This window comes from Plutella xylostella, chromosome 21 (assembly GCF_932276165.1).
Source record: "Plutella xylostella chromosome 21, ilPluXylo3.1, whole genome shotgun sequence".
In the NCBI taxonomy this organism is placed as follows: Eukaryota; Metazoa; Arthropoda; class Insecta; order Lepidoptera; family Plutellidae; genus Plutella; species Plutella xylostella.
Window position 1 is genome coordinate 1,725,169 of NC_064001.1, and position 23,434 is coordinate 1,748,602.

Sequence of the window (23,434 nt, forward strand, 5' to 3'; positions counted from 1 at the left end):
CTACATACATATTCATGGGAACAGTAGGTTACTTTACATCATCTTTGTTATTCTAATCACTTTGCGTCATCATTTCACACTTTCCTTGACTATAACTAATGTTTAGAGATAGTATAAGACGTTCATTTTCAGTTGCAAAATTATTATTAAGTAGATAAGTTTATCAGGACATTATGTAACATGTAATAGATATACATATAATAATATACATGTAATAGATATGTAATAGATATACATGTAATAGATATAACATAGATATACTGTATTTAGGGAAATATTTTCGTTTTATCTTTACATCTTCTTATGTGTTTATTGTTCATAATAGGAACTTAAGATAACTGGCGATAAAATAACGCCTCACAGAGTTTTCCGTGGAAAGACCATAATATGTTTTAAAATGTTTTCTAACTACATTGTTGTTATAAGATTTCTGAGTATTTTCTTAATAACATGTGAATGTTTACAATAAAACATTTCATAACACTGCACAGAGCTTCCAGAAGTGGATTTGATTGTACCAGACCACGACTCCCTTAGGTGTTGATAGTAGAGTATGTAAAGTATTTACCTGAATAGCATATCTGTTTTTTTTTTCAATAAACTTGGAAATAAAAAGGATTTGTGAAAGTGTTACGACGTTGCTTTGAAGGTTTTTTAAGCGATTTTACAAGTTGCCTTCTCACGCGACGTATGTACTTTTTCTATTCTCACTACTTTTAAGTTTTACCACAACGGTGACCAACCACCTCTTGTGCCAGCCACACATGTACCTACCGGTACTTGAACAGTATACTGGAACTGAAGACTTGTTTAAGTCTACCGGCGCGTGCATGTGACAACACTTGCTCAAGTTTCCCGATATTTATATTTAATATGTATATATCTATGTATTTGTGTAGATACATATATCAGCTGTCCGATACCCATAACACAGGCTCTGCCTAGCTTGGAGTCGGATGGCCGTGTGTGAGATGTCCCCACATATTATATTATTATTATTATATGCCGGCGCGTGCGTGTGACAAAACTTGCTCAAGTTTCCCGATATTAATTTATTCACCGACACGCAAGGAAGAAGCATGAAAGCTGAAATAATGACTTCTGTAAATAACAAATAAAATTGATAAACACAATCTAACAAATCAGAAGTTGTAAACAGTGAGAGAAGAGGGTTGTCGCTGTCTTGTCACGACTGTTACAAATTCAATGAGCTGTGTGACAAACAACTAAAAACACTGAAGTTTATACAGGCTGGAATTTTAACAGTGAAACATAGAATAGAATACTACTTTCTTGACTAAACAGAACACAAATAACAATTTATACAGTGAAATGAAAGCGATAGGCGGCCTTATCGCTAAAAGCGATCTCTTCCAGGGAACCTTTGGGTGGAGGAATGACTTAAAGAATAAATGAGGAAGGAGTACAAATATAGTAGTAAACATTCAGATTTTTTTTTATAATAATACTTAAATACTTAAAATATGAGTCACCCCCATTCGGCTTACCATTTAGTCCCTATTATAACAACCGACTACGCTGGCGAATATCGAATCTAAGACAAAACAATGTGATGACAATCGGTCCCTACCTATTGTTATGTACAACTACATAGGTATGTGTTAATTACTGCCGTGGAAACTCTAATTTGGCTGAATAGAACTACTGATCTGGCTCTAGGGGCCTGGGGGGTCACTACAGGAGCTGAATTCCGGAAGTTCGGGGTAAATCTCAGATTCCGTGCTATATCTTTGTTTGAAATCTACCTACACTAAAATGTCCGCTTCAAAGCTCCAATTTAACGTCAAACTCATAGCAATTTGGCGTTTGATGTTTTAAACGTGTAGGCGTGTAGATGCGTTTTCTGTTTGTTGAACAAGCAACGTTTGGAGTAGTTTGGACACGCATTCGTGCAACAAGAAGCGTGATGCGTGTGAGAGCTGCCTAATACCGAGAAATAATGTCGTGGTTAGCTGTTGCGCTATCACGACTCCATAACCTTTTACAGGCCAGCTGAAACCCAGCGCTGTGTCCTTATTGTCTACAGCACATTCTGAGCTGATGCCTTTTTGAGGCTCTGAACAGCATCCTTTTATGTTATTCTTAGTTCCATATTTATATTTCTTGTATTTTTTGTTGTTGACAGTTGTCAGTGTGTCAAAGAAATGTTTCTATATCTTTTACCTTTAAAATATATCATTGAATTAAATATACCAAAACTTTCGTTCATTTGTATTTCGTATGCTGTAGTGGCCCCCCTGGTGTACGTTCCCAGAATAATAACGTGCCCGCGCGGGCACGTGACATTAAGTTTGTCATTGTGATTGGATTAGTGTCACTTTAGCAGGCAGATCCGATGTTTGTGTTTGACATTCCCTGTTCCTAAATTAACGATAAATTGTATTTAAACTCCTGTAACTTTATTTAGAATTTTATATGAGGCATCAGTAGGTTTCTGGTGTAAGTTGATCGCAGAATGCTTAAAGCTTCAAGTTCATATACTTAACGTAAACTTTACTGAGATCAAGACGTGTAAACTTCTCGAATGTTACGGCATTGAGTGTAACGGATGGTTTACGGTTGATTTGAGAAATAAATTGGTTGCCTCTAAAATAACCTCTCTAAACATATAAACCATCGAAGCGGTAAATCTGATTGGGATGGGCGTAGATAGTACGTGTACAAACGCGTGTGTGTTGTGTGTTTATGTTTCTATACACCCACTTTTCCACATTGGGTTATAAATGTCTTGCTTTTCCGTAGAAACTTTTTGGTTACATACGGAATAATTTTATTCAGTAAGAGTCCCCGAGTATCTCCTATATTTAACCCGTATTTTCGAAAACAACCTGTATTGGATTTTATTTCGGAATAATATACATAACAACTTAGTTTTAAAACTTTTAAAAATATTTTTAGACAGTAGCTCCTCCTGTACTCAGAATATTCTCTTGCAGTAGTGACTTTGAAGTACTTTAAACCAATAAATTCTAGCCTTTCCACGGTCGCTGCGTGTGACCTGGCGACGTCGTTCTGTGGAGCTACGTTCTCTCTGTATCCTATTTTCCGCTCTAATATTTCCCGAAAGAACTTTTAACGTGAAAATGCCATCTTTCTCACATTGACATATCGAGTGAATAGTCTGACATGAGGTAGATATGGCCACATATTTACACTTTAAATAGCTCATAAAAATGATCCACATCGCAAATGCAGATATATCTATCTACGCTTTTTTATGTTATGATAGGTACTAAGCTACAATAGTTAGATCTCCTGGGAGTTGTTTATTCTCAAATTGGAAACCGAATAAACGTAACCAAAGACTGCGCAATTCTTTTTCTTGTTTTAGATTTTTTATTGGCACTTTTAGCTTATATATATATTTTATATTAAATCTAAGTATGAATCGAGATTTAAATTTTGATTCTTGATCGGACCTTTAATACTTATGAGTAGGTATAGGTAAGTACCCGTCTAGCCACTTTGATAAAGAGTTATAAAAGACTTCAGAAAACCCTAAGAATTTACGTAAGTAGGTACATCAACGTTTCTTGGTTTAAATTTTCCTTTGTGATTAATAAAAAAAGCTTGCCGGCGTCTTTGGGCTTACATAAAGGATAACGATAAAGATTTTTAACCGATTTGGAAAAACGAGGAGTTTTTCAATTATTTCAGAAAAAGCTCCAGTAAGATAAGCACAAAATAAGTCTTGAACAGAAAAGGCTAGCCTAATGTCGCCATCTGCAATATTGAAGTAGACCACTGTACATTTATTTGGGCATCAGAATACTCGTATTACCAACTAAAAACTAGTTTAAATATTGTATTCAAATTAACTTTTTCATCAGGAATTATTGCTCGTGAGTGTATTTACAGGCTATTAAAAGGGTTAGTTCCGTAAACAACTGAAGACGCGAACAGTCACATCACACCGATCAACTTTTGTTTTATATGACAACTTTTCTAACAAATACTTACTTACACCCCAAAGTGATTCTTGGCCTCCGATACAAGAGATCGCCCCTTCTGGCGGTCTTCCAGTGCAGTTTCTCGCCAGTCTACGGCTTGAAGCTCGCGCAGGTCCGCTTCTACCGCGTCACTCCAGCGGTACCTGAGCCAGCCCACCGGTCGTTCGATCCAAAGGCTCTTTATCCGCTATGATGTTGTCCCAAATTCTAAATAATTTTTGCCCTAGAATACGATGATGATTTCCGCGTTCTCCCCAGATCGGGTGGAAGTACACTACTTCTGAAAAATTCGCTTAAATTTTTCCAATTTTGCCCTGTAATATGACAATTGTTCTCCCCGTCCCCAGATCGGGTGGAAGTACACGAACGCATGGCTGGCGGGCAACCTGTGCTGCAAGCTGCTGCTGGTGCTTCGAGCATTCGGGCTCTACCTCTCCTCCAACGTGCTCGTCTGCATCTCTATTGACAGGTCAGTGTCTCTTGACAGGTCAGTGTCTATTGACTGGTCAGTGTCTATTGACAGGTCAGTGTCTATTGACAGGTTATTGACTATTTACAGGTCAGTGTCTATTGACAGGGTCAGTGCCTATTGACAGGTCAGTGTCTATTGACAGGGTCAGTGCCTATTGACAGGTCAGTGTCTATGGTTGTCATTCTAACTTAGTGTCGCTTCACACAGGCCACCCGCCACAGCCACAAACACCGCCACGACAAGCTTTCGTAGGGAAATTATATTTAGCGTGTGGCCGCCACCGGCGTCAACCATGTGCGGCGAGTCCATATTCATACTCATGCTCACGGCTGTAATCCCCGATAAGGTAGTCAGAGGTAGGGCGTGCAAAACCGGTTAACCGGTTAACCGGAAAACCGGTTAACCGGACAATATATCACGGTTTTTCATAACCGGTTTTGAGAGTTCAAAACCGAAAACCGGGTTTTCACCGATTTTGATCGTATTTTTATATACTTTTTTACATACATTAGAAGTTGAACCCATAAACTCTAAAAATAAAAGAATTTGTATATCTGTTGGCACACTGATGGACACTAGATTAATGGTGAAACTCATAAAAAAAGCACTAAAATATTGTATGGAAATTGAGTGACGATTTTCTGGTGCACATGCCGGCACTCTGCCTAGGCGCAGTAACGCAAACACGACGTCAGTGACCGATGTGTGCGTGTGAGTTCACATTTTTTGCTGTATGAAAACTTATTGCTGTGTGAAAAAAAGGTACTCTGGGTGCACATAATTATAACGTTGAAATCTGGCCCAATAAAGCACAACAAGATGGTCTTCATACAAACTCTAGGTAAAACAGGACTGCATTGACCGTTGTTGAAAATATAATTAGGCCAAGTGCGGGGACTGCATTCGACGTTATGGACTTTTTTCATGAAGTGTTGAGGACGTCAAATCAAATGCAGTCGTGTCCATCAATGAGTTAGGCTTTCTTTCGTTGCGTTGATATGAACAAATCTGTAATACATCAAAAAAACATTCATCATCTTTTACTGCTACTATAGAGTGGTCGTAAGAATCAGACGATAAATGTTTTTTTTTTCAAAATCTGCCTGTATGTTTAAAATATACTTACAATTATTGATGATAACAGAACGATATTTAAAACACCATTAAGGTGCCACACACTTTTTTTAGATGTGATAACAGTAAGTACTATGATAATTCTTATTTAACTTTTTTTCATGTTCACTAAATTATTAATTTGTCATATGGTTGATTAAAAATAGGTAAGTAGGTAGGTATATCATAAAAAATGTTTTATTCGTATGTTTTGTGGATATCTCTATCTAAGAATATGGGTTCCTTGTTTAATTAGTACTGTATGACAAAAATATTTAAGTAATATCAAAACCGGTGAAAAACCGGTTACCCGGTTTTGAGGCTGAAAACCGAAAATTCAAAACCGGTTTTGAAAACCTTCCGGTTTTGCACGCCCTAGTCAGAGGTGACTCTGGTGAGTCACCCGCTTTTCGCCGTACATTTGTACTCACGTGATAGATTGCGAGCCGTATCGCCGTTTTTGAATGAGTACAATGCACTTAGGCTATACATCTAAATGTGCAGATTTCCACACGATGTTTTCCTTACCGTACATTGTACTCAAATTCCAAAGAATTCAATGATATATTATGTCAGCGCCAGGATTAACTAATTTTGCTTTCATATAGTCATTAGAAATGAAAAATAAAACTTAAATTATACTATTAAAATTAGGTTACAATTTAATTATACAAATATCGATTATAAATTAGACACTAGCAAGTGTTTAAGTCACTAAATTGCTCTCCACTTGACTAAATGACTTGCCTAGTGAGAACAAGACTTTAGACTCCCATCTCGTGTGTATATTGACCCGTATCCTGTATCAACAGGCTTCCACGTGGTGTCTTCTTCAAGGCAAATATTCCAATACAAGGTCTTATAATAATTCAAAGTATCTTTCACAATAGAACGGAAATTCCATACTTTAACATTACAATACAATTCAAAGACTTTATTTAAAAACACACAACATTATATACATTACAAAGTAAGAGATTAACACAATAATAATATAAGAGCATGTTTCGAAGATGTTTGGATAAAAGTGTTCTGTTTGATAAAAATAGCACTGTTTCGTAAAACTACAAATAGTAAGACAGTGCTAACTTTGAAACGGGTCAAATGGTTGGTTAATATGGTTTTCTTTAACTTTAATCACTAAATCAATGAAGAAGATAAAGTCCAATTATTTATTTTTCTCTATGATAAAGTCATATAGGTACGGTCAGCTGCATAAGTAGCTATACACTTTTGTTCCTTGTCAAACTAGCTACATAACAAACAAAGTGTTTTAATAGGCAGTTTGTGAGTTTGACAAGGTACAAAAGTGTACAGCTACTTATGCAGCTGACACGTTTTTTTGAACGCAGCATATTTTTAGGAATGCGAAAAATAATCAAATTATTGCATAATTGCAACGTTGGCGTAGCTAATGCGTGTTTAATCCCACCATTTCATCATTGTGAAACAGGCGGTAAATATAATTATCTACAAACTCAAATATCATAACGCTGTGGCAGAAATTTACAACCTCTGGGAATCTAATTTAATTCCAATTACCTGTAAATACAATCCGTATTTCCGAAATGGAAATCCATTTGGCAGAGCAACAATACAGTGTATCTGCAGATATTGCAAAGCAATTACCCCATGAACTCGAGTTATGTTTGATTGACTCTAGCAAGCACCATGTTCATGTATACGATCTTTTGAGGCTCTTAATAAACACTCTCATAAATTAAGGCTAAAGATACTCTTAATTTCCAAAACTCGTTGAGAACAAACGTTGTTCAAAATGACCCCTGAGTCGCCTTCTTTCGGCTTAGTGTTTCTGCAACACCCTGTAGAGTAGATACAGACTATTATACACTAGATGATAACAAGTTCAATAACAATGGAAACATGACGTTGACATTTAGTGACGCTATAAAAACATCCTTACTATGCTAACTACATAATCCTATACCATTTTCCAGAACCAATGATATGGGAGACGTTTTCATGACGTTTTGAGTTTGGCAGTTTTAGAGATGTCCGAGAGTAATATTCTATCGACTTGTACCTATCGATATTATGTACGGGTCAATTTGTATGTGTCAGATTAAACACCGACATTGATGATCAGTTCATCTTGCAAACAATCTATCCGAGCCAAATAGTCACAGTCCTGTAATATAATTCTTTTTGTTCTATCAACCAAACTCAAATGAATTACAAACTCACGACATTCCGAGTTTATATTAGCCTTTCTCGACATTTTGACAAAAATAACAAACAAAATGACAAAAAACAGACCGAAATTTTCCAACAACAATAGGATAATAAAACCATAAATTAAACTTTACTCAAAGGATATCGATGAACTATACATGAAGGTAGATTATTAATAAAATATATTAAAATGATTATTATTCTGAGAGGCAGCATGAGAGAGATATGCACTCTGATTAAAAACATCATAGTTTGTTTTAAAGCTGTTGAGTTACTATAATGCAATGTAAAAAATTCTAATATTTTATCGATTTCAGAACGTCGACTTTGATGTGTCCCGTCTCTAGTACGTTCCATTTTACCAAAGTGTGTACTCAAGAAATATATATTATGTGTAGTCGTTGTCAATAAAATGACAGATTTTGCAATAGTATTCATGCGTTAAATGGAAAATTTTAAAGTTTCACCCATATCATTGGTTCTGGAAAATGGTATAACTAATCCTAACTAATATTATAAATGCGAAAGTAACTGTGTCTGTCTGTCTGTCTGTCTGTTACTCTTTCACGCCAAAACTACTGAACGGATTTGAATGAAATTTGGTATACATATGGTATAGACCCTGGGAAAGAACATAGGGTACTTTTTATCCCGGAATTCCCACGGTAAAACTTTTAAGGCTAAGCGAAGCGCGCGGGAACAGCTAGTAATATTATAAATGCGACAATAACTGTGTCTGTCTATCTGTCTGTCTGTTACTCTTTCACGCCAAAACTACAGAACGGATTTGAATGAAATTTGGTATACATATGGTCTAGATAGTGAGAAAAAACATAGGTTACTTTTTATCCCGGAATTCCCACGGGAAGACTTTTTAAGGCGAAGAGAAACTCGCGGGAACAGCTAGTATGTAATAAAAAAAAACCTTAACAATTTAAATCAGTATGTAGATTTTTCAATAATTTTATTGATAGCAATATTATGTAGGTCAAAGAGCATTGTTTTTTTTGTTTGAACTACGTCAAACAAATACGAAGGTTCATTAGTCCTTAACTTGGCCGAGCGAATGCCTATTGCTTATCCAATTTACCGACATAATTACATTCCTTTAGCTGGCACAGTTGCCGTTTAATCTAGATCTAGACTCCATTTTACGTTTCACTGTCGACGATCGCATCAGTACTTGTGTTTTGTATGTATTTATTTGTTTCATACATTTTTATTTTACAATTTACAAAAGTACAATCAATGCACTTTCTACCAGTTGCCTTGCTTGCAACGAAACATTACCCGAAATAAGAACCTTACATTCTTAACCCTAAACCTCTTGAGGTTCAGGGTTAAGAATGTAAGGGGATATCTGTTTGTAAGTTAAAATTCTTATTTCGGGTAAAGCAGCAATTTTGTTGAAATATAGCCAAGCGAATTTTCGATTCATTCAGCTTTGACGAAGGAAAATTGAGCGAACCTAATCATAAATAACAGCCATTTTGGAAATGTACGTACTTACATAAAGCATAATACACTTTAAACGGTAAATAGCTAATGTTTCTTTGCCAATCGGGGATCCTTAAAATATGTATTTTATTGATTACTTGTAAGAAGTACTTAGATGGACTCTCTGAAATTCCTTGAAATTGGAAAGCAGGTAACTGGAAAAGTAATAATTCTAACTTATCAAGTAGGAATGCTTAACTCAAAATACATATTAAACTTCGCCATTTTTTAAGTCTTCCCTAAGAGGTGTATTCTGGAAGATTGCATGGTCACTTTAATATTCAGCAAAATATATAATAATTTTTACAAATCAATTTATGTTAAAAGAGGTATGTTAAAAAACAAATTAGTGTGGTACCTTTTTTTTACGAAGGGGAAATCTTCAGAAAGATTCCCGCCGACCTCGCGGGAGGAAGGCGGGATATGTGGGATTTCTACCTTCTAAAACCCCCTCGGTGGCCACCATCAGTGCAGGTAGGTGCTCCGGGATCTCCAGGGGAACGCACCGGAGTCACCTCGCACTGTGCCGCAGCTCTTCTCCGGGAGACTCAAGGTCTCCCCACTCCTTCGCAGCCTGCGCGGCTGTACATGGCCACATGCACAGCCGCTCTTCCCAGGGCCGCTATTATGCGGCGGCTCAGACCCCCGTCCTCACCGCCCACAGCCCCTAACCTCCTTTTGGTCGCCTTCTACAACGGGCAGGAGATACCGTAGCCTTATTCTTACTCCCGGGCTACAGGGACGCGACGGGCTCACCTGGCCTGAGCCCTTCGCCGTCGCCTCCGAGCTGGATCGGCCCTCTCCCGATCTCGCTCTGCGGCCTCTTTCTGGACCATGACGGTCTCACAGAACGAGACCACGGCCTTCCAACACTCCTTGCCTCGAGTCATGGCTGCCACCACTGAGGGCAGTGACAGATCCGGCCCGATCCTGTTAGCCAGGATCTGCCTTTCGGACTCCCACGCTAGGCACACTGCAAGTGTGTGCTGCGCGGAGTCCAGGCTGCCTTCACAGTGGTAGTGTGCGGTACCTATATTAACAGCCCTGTATTAAAAATAATGTTCTTTTACTACATATATTATATACCTATCTTCTACTTGGTATTTTGTGACCTAAGTACAAAAAAATATTGTATATTGTATATATTTATAGGCACGGAACTTTTTTGAACAAGTTTTAGATTTTTTATGCACAGAACGGCCATCATTTATATCTTAAACTCCAGAATAATGCCCGAAGCGCGGGGATTCCTTGTAATGTGGTAGGTAATACAGTCTAATTTATTGGTTAAACTTTTTAATTTTCTTCTACCCCGGCACCTTTTTCATGGAAAACATATTATTATCTTTTCCAGCGACTTGATGGTCACGTGATTACTTACTACGAAGAAGCACAATATTTTTTAATAATTTCCAAAAGTCGAAGAGCTAAAGTTGTTTAGAATGAGTGAATGACCCTCTGACTCACCCCCTTTTGGCTTAATAATTTACTACTTGCAAAAGTACATACTGTATAAGAAACGGGATAAGTAACATTAGGTATATACATTAAAAAAATATATGTTACTTATTGTGAGGAGGTGGTTGTTATGAATGAATATTCCTGGAAGTATGGCAGAGCAGATCTAAAAATCAAACGTTTAAGATAAAACAAAAATCGCGGGAAAAATTTAGCCTCAAATAATATTCAGCGGCATTCATCTTAATTTTCAGAAAATCTTCCTTATATAGGGTTGGTACGTTTTTTGGCAGAAAGGTAAAATAGCTCTTGAGTATTTTTCGAGGACCCTTCTAAAGTACGAATAATTAGAGTACTTAAGATTCTTACAAAAATACTAAAGAATTACGTAGTAACAGGTATAAATAAGTTTTCTTTCGTGAGTACTTCAAAAATCGATTTATTGATCGACTTACGCGTGTTAAGACATGACTTTAACTAATAAAAGACCATAATGTTTTGACGGTAATATCGTGGTAATATCTGTAATAGTGGAAGAAATTATCTACTTTATAATATTTTTCTGTCGAAATAATTTTTGAAGGTTAATAATGTCGGCTTGAAAACGTCTGACAGTCGGGTTGCCCATTTACCCGACAACTCTCTCAGCACAAGCTTGCTTGTGTTGGGGTCCACCAACCCGCACTAGGCCAGCGTGGTGGGCTAGGCCTAATACCCTTCCTTGGAAGGAGACCCGTGCCCCAGCAGTGGGGACGTGATAGGTCGTGGTGATGATGAATAATGTCGATTCCGAAAGCAGAATTTGTAATTTTATTTAGTTTGAGTGGAATTGTGACTATCGCTGGTCATCTTTTTATATTAACTTAATGTTGCAGCTAATAATAAACACGCTAAACCTAGGATTCGCCTATGAGAAAGCAAGAACCGCTAAGGGGGTTCGGTAGTAAAATTAAGCAATTTGCAAAAAACATAATTCTCACGACTGTAATTTACTCACGATCACGGCCGTATTTTTTATATTTGACTGTAAATTTGAGATTTTGTTGTTTTTCATGTAAAGTGAATTGTGGTGAATATACATAAAAAATATACAGACGAATCGAGAACCTCCTCCTTTTTTTCGAAGTCGGTTAAAAATAGTATTTTTCATGCATAATTTAAAACAATAATAGTTTTCATTTCATTTCAACTCGCTTATGCTACATTTACTTAAATCCTCATAATATGAAATGCTCTCTAAGATTGCAATACGACAGCCGAGACAAACAAGATTAGTGACGCTGCAGATTTAATAATAACATTAATAACAGTGTCAAGACCAATGTTGAGTTCGAAATAAAATCCATTAGGGATTATTGTCACTGCCAGGGTAGGCAAGCGGTGGATGGCTTATGGAACATATTTGTTATTTTAAATAATATATTATCGCTCCTATTTATTTTTTGCATGTTACAATTTAATTGTGAGATAACTGAGGGTTGGTTGGTTGTCTTTAGGCATTGTAAAGACGTCCACACAGTTTTATATGGTTGGTGATGTTCATTATCATTTATGATAATCTTTTGGATTAGTACCTACCTAAAATATCCTTTTTCTATCATTCTGTAACGGTCTATTTATCGTAGAATTAATTTTATTATGCATATGCCATTTTAATATTATGGGAACTGTCCCTTACTGAACTTACGACGGCCCCATGGGGATATTCTGACTATTACTGACCCTTAACCCTTAGCTCTTGCGTAGTCACGTTATGTGAGCCCTTATAAAACTAACTAGTACACGAGGGACTATCAATTCTCAATTCTTAGATTAACAATACACGCACCAGATGATGTGTAACATACAAAAACAAAAAAACTGTCGCATTTTGTTCTGAGACGTTTCTTTTACACTGAAACTCCATTCAGTTCGTTTTAGAATATCGGTGTCTCAATTCATCTTCAAACAAAACTGAACAAATTAGAATGATTCTAGGAAAAATGTAGATTCTATTAAAACATGTATAGTATTTTAATAATGAAAGTACCTAGACAGAATAGGTAAATTATTTAAAAAGAACTTTAATGTCGCATTAATTACGAATAAAAAGTATCTAAGTGGAAATAGCCTGACCTTGTTGTTATACTATAGCAGAGTTAGGTTATTCATTAGTAAAAGACATACATATTTTAGATAAAAAAACGATAATTAGAGCAATAAGTACATACATATGCTCACGACTGTCTTCCCCGAAGAGGTAGTCAGAGGTGTGGCTCGTAAGAAATTCACAGCATTTCCCTGTACATTTGTATATACTCACGTGATAGGTCGCGAGCCGTATCGCCGTTTTTGAATGAGTACAATGCACTTAGGGTACCTACCCATCTAGAATCTAGATGTGTAATTTAAACAATAACAGTATAATATATTAATTCATCATCATCATCATCATCTGGACGTAGGCCTCTCCCAAAGCACGCTACTGGATGCGATCTTTAGCTTTCCGCATCCAATCATAACCAGCCAACTTTCGCAAGTCGTCTTATGTGTTATGTGCAAGCTATTAATAACAGTGCCTCGCTCAGGTGCAATGTCATTTCTGTTTCTTATCGTTTAACATTGAAATATGGCGCGATAACGACTCTACAATCATATAATATAATCTTAAGTGCTTCTGAACGAAGCTTTTTAAAAAAGAGATGATATTTCTTTGATTTATGTGTTTTATGACGTTTCAGACTCCCCAGGTTTTTATTTGCTATGATGTTACATGATAATTCATTATGCTTACTACACTGGTAGGTAGGTATACATAGGTACCTACATACAAAAAGATATATTATATTTTTACATGGCCAACTTAAGCTTACTCTGAAAGCTTAGCACAGATTTTGATAGCTAATACCAATTTGTACCATACCTATTTGGCTGCCAATGTATCGTAATCATTAGTGTAGCTGCCATCAAACGTTCAGAATAATACTGTTCTATTCGACCATTATTTTACCCTAATCGGCCGTTGATTGCGCGCACTTACACAGTTACACACAATACACAGTTACACACATAATGAATCGCTCTGCTGATTGGCTAATTAAAACTGACAGCTGTAACGCCGTCGGCTATTCACATTCACAGAAGTATTACTTACTAATTATTCACAGTACTGAACGATATTCTGGAAATTGACATTAATTATTGAGCTTTTTATATGAGTGGTGAAATATAGCTGAAATTCTATAAGAGAATAATTGAATAATATTGTTTAATTTTGGGCGGTCACGTTCACGCTATTCTGAATATCCAAACCTTTCATAACATGCATTTAGTATTCTGGACATATTTTTCTTCTTATGGTGTCGGTTATAAAAATATGAGACCAGGGTTCGTCACCGACACCATTAGAAAAAAAAAGTATGTACAAAATATTAAATTATTGTATCACAAAAGTTTTTGTGAATTTCATTGAAAAATTATTGCATTGAAGTATAAAAAAATACATACATACAGACGAATTGAGAACCCTCTCTTTTTCGAAGTAGGTTAAAAATCGGTCACCAACTTTCTTGCCTTAAAATTTTCCTAATGACGTATGCGATTCGAACTGGAAATTATAATCTTCCCGGATTTTTTTTCCGTCACAAGACCTCTCGAATGGAACGTTTATGTATTGTATAAGTTACAGTGACGGTCAAATGGCGTAGTGGTTTGTGACCCTGACTGCTATGCAGGTCCCGGGTTCGATTCCCGGCTGGGGCAGATATTTGTTTAAAGACAGATATTTGTACTAGGGTCTTGGGTGTTGATATTTATATTTGTATGTATCTATCTATGCATTTGTGTAGATAAATCAGCTGTCCGACACCCACAACACAGGTTCTGTTCTGCCTAGCTTGGGGTCGGATAGCCGTGTGTAAAATGTCCCCACATAAAAAAAGTCTAAACTGCTTTCCTAAGTTTGAACCATTTCCCACCACGCTGGCCCAATGCGAGTTGGTAGGTCCACACATATAGGTAGATGTGCTAAAGACCGTAGTGACGATGACGTACATTTAATAGTGGAACTAGGTGTTCGGCGACGACGGCCATAATCGAAATCAGTAATGAACAATCGCTGCGCATTCTGCTCAGCTGGAGCGGATGGATTTCGCGTCGAATTAATGACAATAAAATGGACTACAGACCCGATGTGCCACCGATAATGAGCCTCCATTCCAATCACTCCAGTGGCAATCGATATTAATGGATGTTGATGAAAGTTAAGCCAAAAGTAAAATAAAAGTATTGATCGTGATCGTATAACTTTCGTTGAAAATTAATATTACTTACCCGTTTGTTAAGAGGCCTTTGTCGCAGATTAAGTATTGGGCCTTTGTCTTTGAGTAGAATGAGGAAACAAATCTATTAATCAAAGGACCCGTTTTTTTATTAAATAATATTATAGACGACCGAATGGCGTAGTGGTTAGTGACCTGACTACTGAGCCGATGGTCCCGGGTTCGATTCCCGGCTGGGGCAGATATTTGTTTAAACACAGATATTTGTTCTCGGGTCTTGGATGTGCCCGTAAAATGGCAATAGGCCCGCCCCCTATTACATTGGGACTAACATAATACTCTGGCGAAAAGTGGGTGCAGTAATGCACCTCTGCCTACCCCGCAAGGGAGTACATTAGTACAAGGCGTGAGTGCGTGTTTTTTTTTTTTGTAGAGTTAAAATCAATGGGCTATTTGTACGTAAAATATAAGTTTTCGACAAGATAGTGTGGCTAGCGAAACAGCTCTCCTAAACACTGTTATTCCTAAGTTTCTAGCGCTGACTATAGACTCGTATAAAGTAACCCTGCAGATTTGCCCCCTATCCTATTCTATTTCTATTCTGAGAGCGGGCGAAGTTCCTGTACGTGGCTTTCTGCCGCAGTTCCGCCCCCTACACGTACCTTCTATACTGACCCCCTCCTTCCCCTCTCTCACCAGGTTCTTCGCGGTGCTGTACCCGCTGCGCCTGCACGTGGCGCGGCGCCGTAGCCGGCAGATGCTGGCGGCCGCCTGGCTGAGCGCGCTCGCATGCAGCGTGCCGCAGGTGAGCCCGAGGTCTGTCACCTGGTGACCAGGGTTAGTCACCGTGGTGACAGGACGCGGCAGATGTTGCTGGGCGAATCAAGCACGTGGTGGACCAGTAGACCGCCAGGGTCGCGACCAGGGTTTGTGACCATGGTGACAGGAAAGCGTGGAACGTGACGGAACAGTGGGAGAGATGACGTAGAACATCTTCAGAAGGTACGTAGGCCTTCAGGATACTGCAAAAGTGGGTCTTATTATTACGAGACAAATTTAGTTAAGTATTCAGGTTAACAAGTTAGTTAATTTATTAGTACCTACTTGTTCATTGGGGTGTTGCAAAAATCGTGGGAAAGGAAAGGAAAAAGGAAGTTTCTGAGAGAGGTCATTCTAGGGCTACTTGTTTATGTTGAACGCAACCAGATAGTCTTGTTTAGCAGTTTAGCACAGAGGCGTCCAGATATAGCTTTCTTGGAACTATAGTAACCCGGATCTGGAATCTACCACAACCTGTTGCCGTATATAGGGTGTTGTAAAAAGGGTATACTAAGCCGAAACCTACACTTTTGCAACACTCTGTATAGCAATCTGTGTGTTTATGTAATCATAATCTTAATGTTAGTCATCTTGCTGTGTAACTTGTGTATGTGTTTGTGTTGTGTTAAGTAAATAAATAACTTATCTATCAATATCAATCAACAATAAATTATTTTGCTTATCTGTGTGTAACTCATGAAATTTGTATGGATCTTCTTTTATATTTTAATACAGTAACCACACCTTCTTATTATTAATATACCGGAAATTACCTTTTAATATTGTATTTTACTTAATACTACCTACTTACTGCACTGCCTGAGTGCAAGCTTCGGATGGTCTTTTAAGGTTTTACTGGTGGGCTTCCGGTTTAAAAACTATCCTGTCTACTTATCAGCTTTTAAACTAATTTCCGGAATTCATAAATTAAAATAAAAGAGTAGGATTCAGTGTAAAAATGCACAATGTAATTAATTAGCCTAATTAGCTGGAAATATGATGACTTTCATTGTATTTTACGTCTGATATTCGATTACGTCGATATAGGTAGTATATTTCGACGTAATCGTATTTCAAATTTAGGGAAATTTTTAAAAAATATTTTTATTTAGTATAAATTAATTTAATTAAAGAACACATCAAATTAAGGTTTATATTATTATGTTATGCAAAGTTTCAAAATTAAGTTAATTAACTTTTGTTGCTGTTGCTATTATTCCAATTAAATCATCCGAAGTAATTTATGTAAGTATTAAAAAGTTTAGAAGTTGAAATACAAATTTTGTTTTAAGAACTGCCGTTGGCAAATTTATCGTATTTGTTGTGGATGGATACAACATTACAAATTTATCATTGGTCGAGCCATTAAGATAACAAAATGTAACGGGCTAACAGTTTACCTACTGGGAAACGCAACCAACGTAGATTTGTCTTGATTGAGTAGTTTCAGAATAGGGCATAATAGGGCATTTCGCTTTGCAATTTTGAGTTTATGGTTCAGCCAAGCAATAATTATCCCACCTTTGATAAAAAAGCTCCATCACTGATAGACCCGTTTGTATGAGATTTTTGTCCGAGACATGATTGATTAGTATCTTTATTAAAACCTGTTCAACCGTTCAATATTTTGCATTCATTAATGAAAATTTTTCAGGTAGGTATTTGGAATTTTGTCGGGTTAGGTTACAACATAATGAAGGCACACGATTTCTCAGAAGAAGGAATTTATTTTAATTTCAGGATAACCTTGAATCGAGCTTTTTGCAAGAAAACAATATTCAAAACATAATCCTTAGAATAATCGGTATATTGTGTACCCACTTCAGAGCAGACTTCCAAATCTTCTTAAGATCTCTACAAATAAGGCCATCCTACAATGTACAAGTACCGTAGTAAGTAAGTACATAACCCACAATAAGTAGCACAAAGTACCTAGTTACTTAGGAGCTTTGGAGCCAAAAAAACGTGTCATGGAGACGCATATTAATGATAATGCAATGGCTGGTAGGTACGATAATATATGGTTTGGTATATAAAATATTTGATGAGGGTTCTTTGCGGGAAAACATTTTAAGGCCAAGCGAAGCTTGCGGGAACAGGTTATCCTAACTAATATTATAAATGCGAAAGTAACTGTGTCTGTCTATCTGTTACTCTTTCATGCCAAAACTACTGAACGGATTTGAATGAAATTTGATATACAGATAGTCTAGACCCTGAGAAAGAACATAGGCTACTTTTTATCCCGGAATTCCCACGGGAAAACTTTTTAAGGCGAAGCGAAGCTCGCGGGAACAGCTAGATCTGAATAAAACATGGTACCGATGTATGTATAATATTTGAAGCGGCAAAATTTAAAGCAATATTCATTCTGGATTAATAGTACTCATCACGAATTTTTCACATTCTTATTTATTGCCAATCCATTCCAAATTGTTTTTCAGAATTTCAAAGGAATAAAAACCTTTGAAATTGAAACGGTGGCGGTGTTCCGAACATCTGTAAATTGAATCACAATCATTTCACTGTTGAACATGAGTCGCACTGTTTATATCATAAATATCTATCTTATAAGTACAGTGTTGTTTATACAATGTATCTTTTAGCAACATCTGGCTGATCTTAAAAACCCTTTATTTTAGCGGTAGTGTAAGGTGAGTACGCTTTTAGAAAAGTTACCGCTAACACACGTGCAGACAGTTATACAAGCGTTATGAGTTTATATGAGTGTTATGTACTTAGATAAATAATATACGAACTAGATAGAGTGTTAGCGCAAATTAAACATAACAAAAAAATATATATATCGATAAATAAAACCCCACTTCTAACACTGAGCTCTTATTTAAAATAAGTTCGATAACAGGATTTGTGACTTTACCCTTTGGTACAATGGTTTTCATTAGGTGGAACTTAAAGTGGGTAAGTAATCAAAATGCGGAGTTTTAGCTTTGTTGTTGTATGTGACATATGATAGATATTTATAATATAGAATTATTATTAATTGCAGTGAAACAACCGACCGTATAATTCGACTTGGCGCTTTATTACTAAAAAGCTAAAAACCATAGAGTTCGACCATATAGTCTATGGTAGAGGGGTTACCATAGAGTACAGAGGGCACGATGCAACGTGCCAGTGCTATGTCTACACAGAGTACACGACATACACATAAGACTCACCATATTGTTCGTATATTGTTCATCTAAGTGTCTGACTAACTAACACTCCGAGATGTATATGTGATGAAATATTCACGTGTTCCGTAAGTCCCTTCACCTCGTTATGAGGTCCGAAGTTTCGCTGCTGACCGTACTGTGTGTTACCTAGTACCCGTAATGTCCGGTGATAAAGTTTAAATTCCGTTAAACAATGGTCAAACGGAGTTACCATCGATGTTCTCAAACTTTAGAGCAGTCGCACTGAATAGAATCGAATAGTCAAACAGAGGTATTCAGCATCCCTATTCCGTAACTAACTACTTGTTTTATGTACCTACTATAGTTTTATAGATAATAGCTGATCCCGCGAGCTTTGCTTCGCCTTAAAAAGTTTTCCCGTGGGAATTCCGGTATAAAAAGTAGCATATGTTCTTTCTCAGGGTCTAGACTATATGTATAACAGATTTCATTCAAATCCGTTTAGTAGTTTTGGCGTGAACGAGTAACAGACAGACAGAGTTACTTTCGCATTTTAGTAGTTAGGATGGTCCGTGAACAACTGTACTTGGTCGGTGCCTGCTTTCCTTTACCTAGGTATACCTTCTTGCAAAGAAAAGCATTAGCCGTATTTATGGCGAATCGCGATATAGTGAAATTTATCTACGTCGATATTGAAACCGTGTAGCGGCCGCCGGCGTGAGAAGTGGGTGATTTCCCTAGTCTTGCTTATTGTTAAATTGTTACATACACATGTAGAAAGTTTTCCACGAACAAATACCTAAATTGCCAGTTAGTTGTAAGCCGCTCCGTGGATACTACTGGATACAGAGTGAATAAGGCTCCGACTGAACTATCCACGTGTCTCGCAACTCTGGCAACTTGTGCAAGAGCTCAGTTTAAACACATTTGTTTGGATTTCAATGTGATTGTGTATTCATTGCTATCGCCGGGAGATCGCGTTTTTAAACGCATCACAAAGCTAGCAGAGTAGAGGTTGGCAATGCTAACGTTGCAACAGAAACAAGTCCTTAACCAGAAAAAGTTTATAAAAGGGACAATTTGCCCCTATTATTTGTTTTTGACACTGACGTACTACGTCATTCCTAAATTAGTTAACTTCCATGTCAAAGAAAAATAATCTTTATATTCCCGTTTCAAAGTTGTAAACAAAATATGAAAAAAACGTGGTCGCTAGTCGGGCTATAGTGAACATAACAGAGAGTTGTTAGTTTATTTATATTTTGGAATTACTGTGTTTACGCTGCTGAAGCGGATTGAATCAAAGCATTGTAACGTGTGTGTTTTGTTTGCTTTCTTAACACAATATTTTTATAGATATAGAACTATTTATAAGTAGTTATCTATTTTAATAAGATAAACAAGAGCTAACGCACTTTATTAATAAGTCTTGCGATACTTTTCTACGAGTACTTACTTAAAACTAATTCGTCATCATTGCGAAAAAAAAAAATATCTTAGTAGGTACCTATGTAAGATACATATTTCACTTTTTTTATTAAATCTAATCTTAGATCAAGAATCAAGATCATATAAATGAAAGTCAATATTCTTTCTTAATACGGGAGCTAGATTTAGTTTGTGACCCACTTCGCTAGATTGTGTGTTGTTGGGATCATCTTACTGTTTAGAAACGGAACACGTGGGGAGGATGTTGAAGAAATAGAAAGTTGAACAAATACATTTACGTTGAAAGATCAGTAATGTAATAAATCTATGAAAATACACACACTATTCAGGACACCTCCCCCTGCAGAACACAGAATATTATTACTATTTACATTTAAAACACCACTGACCCAAGATATTCAAACACGCTACCAAATTTAATTCAATTACGCTAGTGCCTACATTAAGTACTGTAAACATATTCGGAAATAAATACCTATATTTTATTAGATGTCAGATCCCGCTATTATAAGTAGTTTAGTTCCCGCTTTTGCCGTAAGACTTCAGTGGCAACGCGGACTCTCATATTCAGGGAAGCTCACGTAACGATGTTTTCATAAGAGACTTTACTCCAATTAAATAGTTTACACAACACGACTGTTCAACTCAGACTTTGCTGTACTCATCTGGCCCTGTAGCACGGGGCGCTAATAAGACGTGATAAAAGTTCTTCGTCGCGCTCACTCTTGAGGCTGCGCTATGTGAGTGAGGGCGATGCAAAACTTTTGTCACGTCTTAACTGCGCCCCGTACTAGCCCTTCTGTTCTTGCAAATGATTTGAATTCCAATCTGAATTGAGTATCATTCGCTCGGCCAAATGTGTAACTGGAGCGAAGCGGATTCGAAACGGTTTCATTTCAATCCGTGTTTTTTGTTTGATCAAGGCAATAGCTGCTGGAGACATTTCACCTGAAGCGGTGTTTCATTGCTGTACGTTGTACAAATCTTTGGGTTTTCGGGTGTTGAAATTGAAAGACTTCATTTCAAGTCATGAACACGGAAATGGATCCTTCTTCTTCTTCTTCTTCTAGTGCCTCTCCAATACTGGAGGTTGGCTGACAGCTCTGCATACTCCTATTCTTCACCAAGCGCATCAGCTGTTCCACGCTGACCACTCCCGTCTATTCTCTTATATTGCGGAGCTCTCTTGGATCCTGATTAATTGATATTATTTTATTAAGTATGGAGTATGCTTTCTCAAAGTTATTTAATTATATGTATTATCAAATTAAGTTGCCTTGTCAAATAGTTACCACAACTACGACCAACCACGCATTGAATATTCATTATTCGTTAACTAGAACCCCAGCTAGTTCCTCACGTAATACAATATCCTTTCCGAACCCAATTTGATCGCCATTCCATCAACTGGCTGCTGGAATCAACAAGCAGGCTAGAATCACACACACTAATCTCTGGAGCTCTATTCGTCTTCAAAGGGCGTTTTCAAAACGATAACGAATTCGTAGTATACTCTCATCTGTGTACCTATTGCCTTGTTTTGACAACGATTTTCGGATTCAAAGTCATTTCTTTTGCAACTGACAGACACAGTAATGTGACATAATGTTATAAGTATACAAAAAAATACTGGTAGAGTCCTTACCGCCCATAGAACAACGTGACTCGGGTGTGCCACCACTGAAGCCGCGGCGCTGTATTCAACGAAGTATCATCTCTTTTGGCTGCACTCATAGAGCAACATGTCGGATACTATGATAGGCAGATTAGGTCCCGATGTTGTCTAAAATGTCGAGAATTGGAGTCCGGTAGGTCACGCTGCTACACCCCCTTTAACACGAAGTTTCGGAGCGTTCATGTGCTAAGTGCGACTCTATCTCGTTGCATTAAACGTACCGATTGCGTGACATGTCTCCAAAGCTTCGTATACGAAGATTAGCTCTCCTAAGCCCTGAATCTATAGCTACATATTCTTGCGGTAACTTATTACTAAGTCTTGATTAATTGGTATTCACGAGTGTCGCTAAAGCTTGATAACGACAGGACTGACTTGGTAAATTGATGTAAGTATCCACAGTATCATTATATTATGTGACAATAAGCTATTAATATTATTTGGTATCCTCTCTTAAGTAGGTACCTACCCACATCATCATCATAATCATCATTATCAGCCCGTATCTGCCCACTGCTGGGTATAAGCCTCTTCCCTATCACGCCATCTCTTCCGGTCCTGTGCGAGTCTAGTCCAGTGTCTACCGGCCACCTTAACAATGTCATCAGACCATCGGGCCGGCGGTCTGTCTATTCCTCGTTTGCCAGTTCTTGGCCACCACTCTGTGACTGCCCCAGTCCACCTGCCGTGGTCCCTCCTAACCAAGTGTCCTGCCCATCTCCACTTTAATCTTGTGATTCGGCTACCCACGTCATCCACACGAGTTTTACGTCGAATTTCGACATTGGGCACACGATCCACAAGAGAGATGCCGAGCATGGCGCGCTCCATATCCCTTTGTGCGACTTTTATTTTGTGCATGTTGGCTTTAGGCAGAACACACTGATTGAACCTTAGTCTTCAGGCTTTAAATTTTTTAACATCACCCACATACATAATATATAGAGCAACTGACTTGTTATTTGTTCTTCATAATTAATCTTCAGCTGCCTTGCAACCAGGTGATTTTATAATGTGCAACCGTCAATAAATAAGCATATTTTTGAATTCTCAATCCGACTTTGATGAACCAACTCCTAAATAACTCTTAATCAGGGAACCAAAAAAGGTGTCAGTTGCAGAAAGAAACTTTAAACTAATGTCGACCTTAAATGTATTGCTGCTTTGATTTGACAGTATACGACAGAAAGAGGCATACTTACATATATTTAAATCAGACATTAGCTTAAAGTTCCTTGGTGCAATTCGGCAAATCTCATCAAAATTTGCTCGACCGTGGAAAAGTGATGAACATACTCACACACTCACAAACTTCCGCCTTCATAATATAATATATCAGTGTAATGTTCATTATGTCCAACTTGGATTATGAAGTACGTGAATATCAG

The 23,434-nt window shown here is 37.4% G+C and overlaps 1 protein-coding gene across 1 annotated transcript in view; it reads left to right on the forward strand.

Annotated features, from left to right (window-relative positions):
- The window catches only part of LOC105381030 (adipokinetic hormone/corazonin-related peptide receptor variant I), a 92,098-nt gene that overhangs the window by 19,449 nt on the left and 49,215 nt on the right, over positions 1 to 23,434 (forward strand). The window contains exons 2-3 of the mRNA XM_048628608.1: positions 4,319 to 4,440; positions 15,663 to 15,768. Coding sequence (XP_048484565.1) covers positions 4,319 to 4,440; positions 15,663 to 15,768 — 228 coding nt within the window. The remainder of the gene's footprint in view (positions 1 to 4,318; positions 4,441 to 15,662; positions 15,769 to 23,434) is intronic.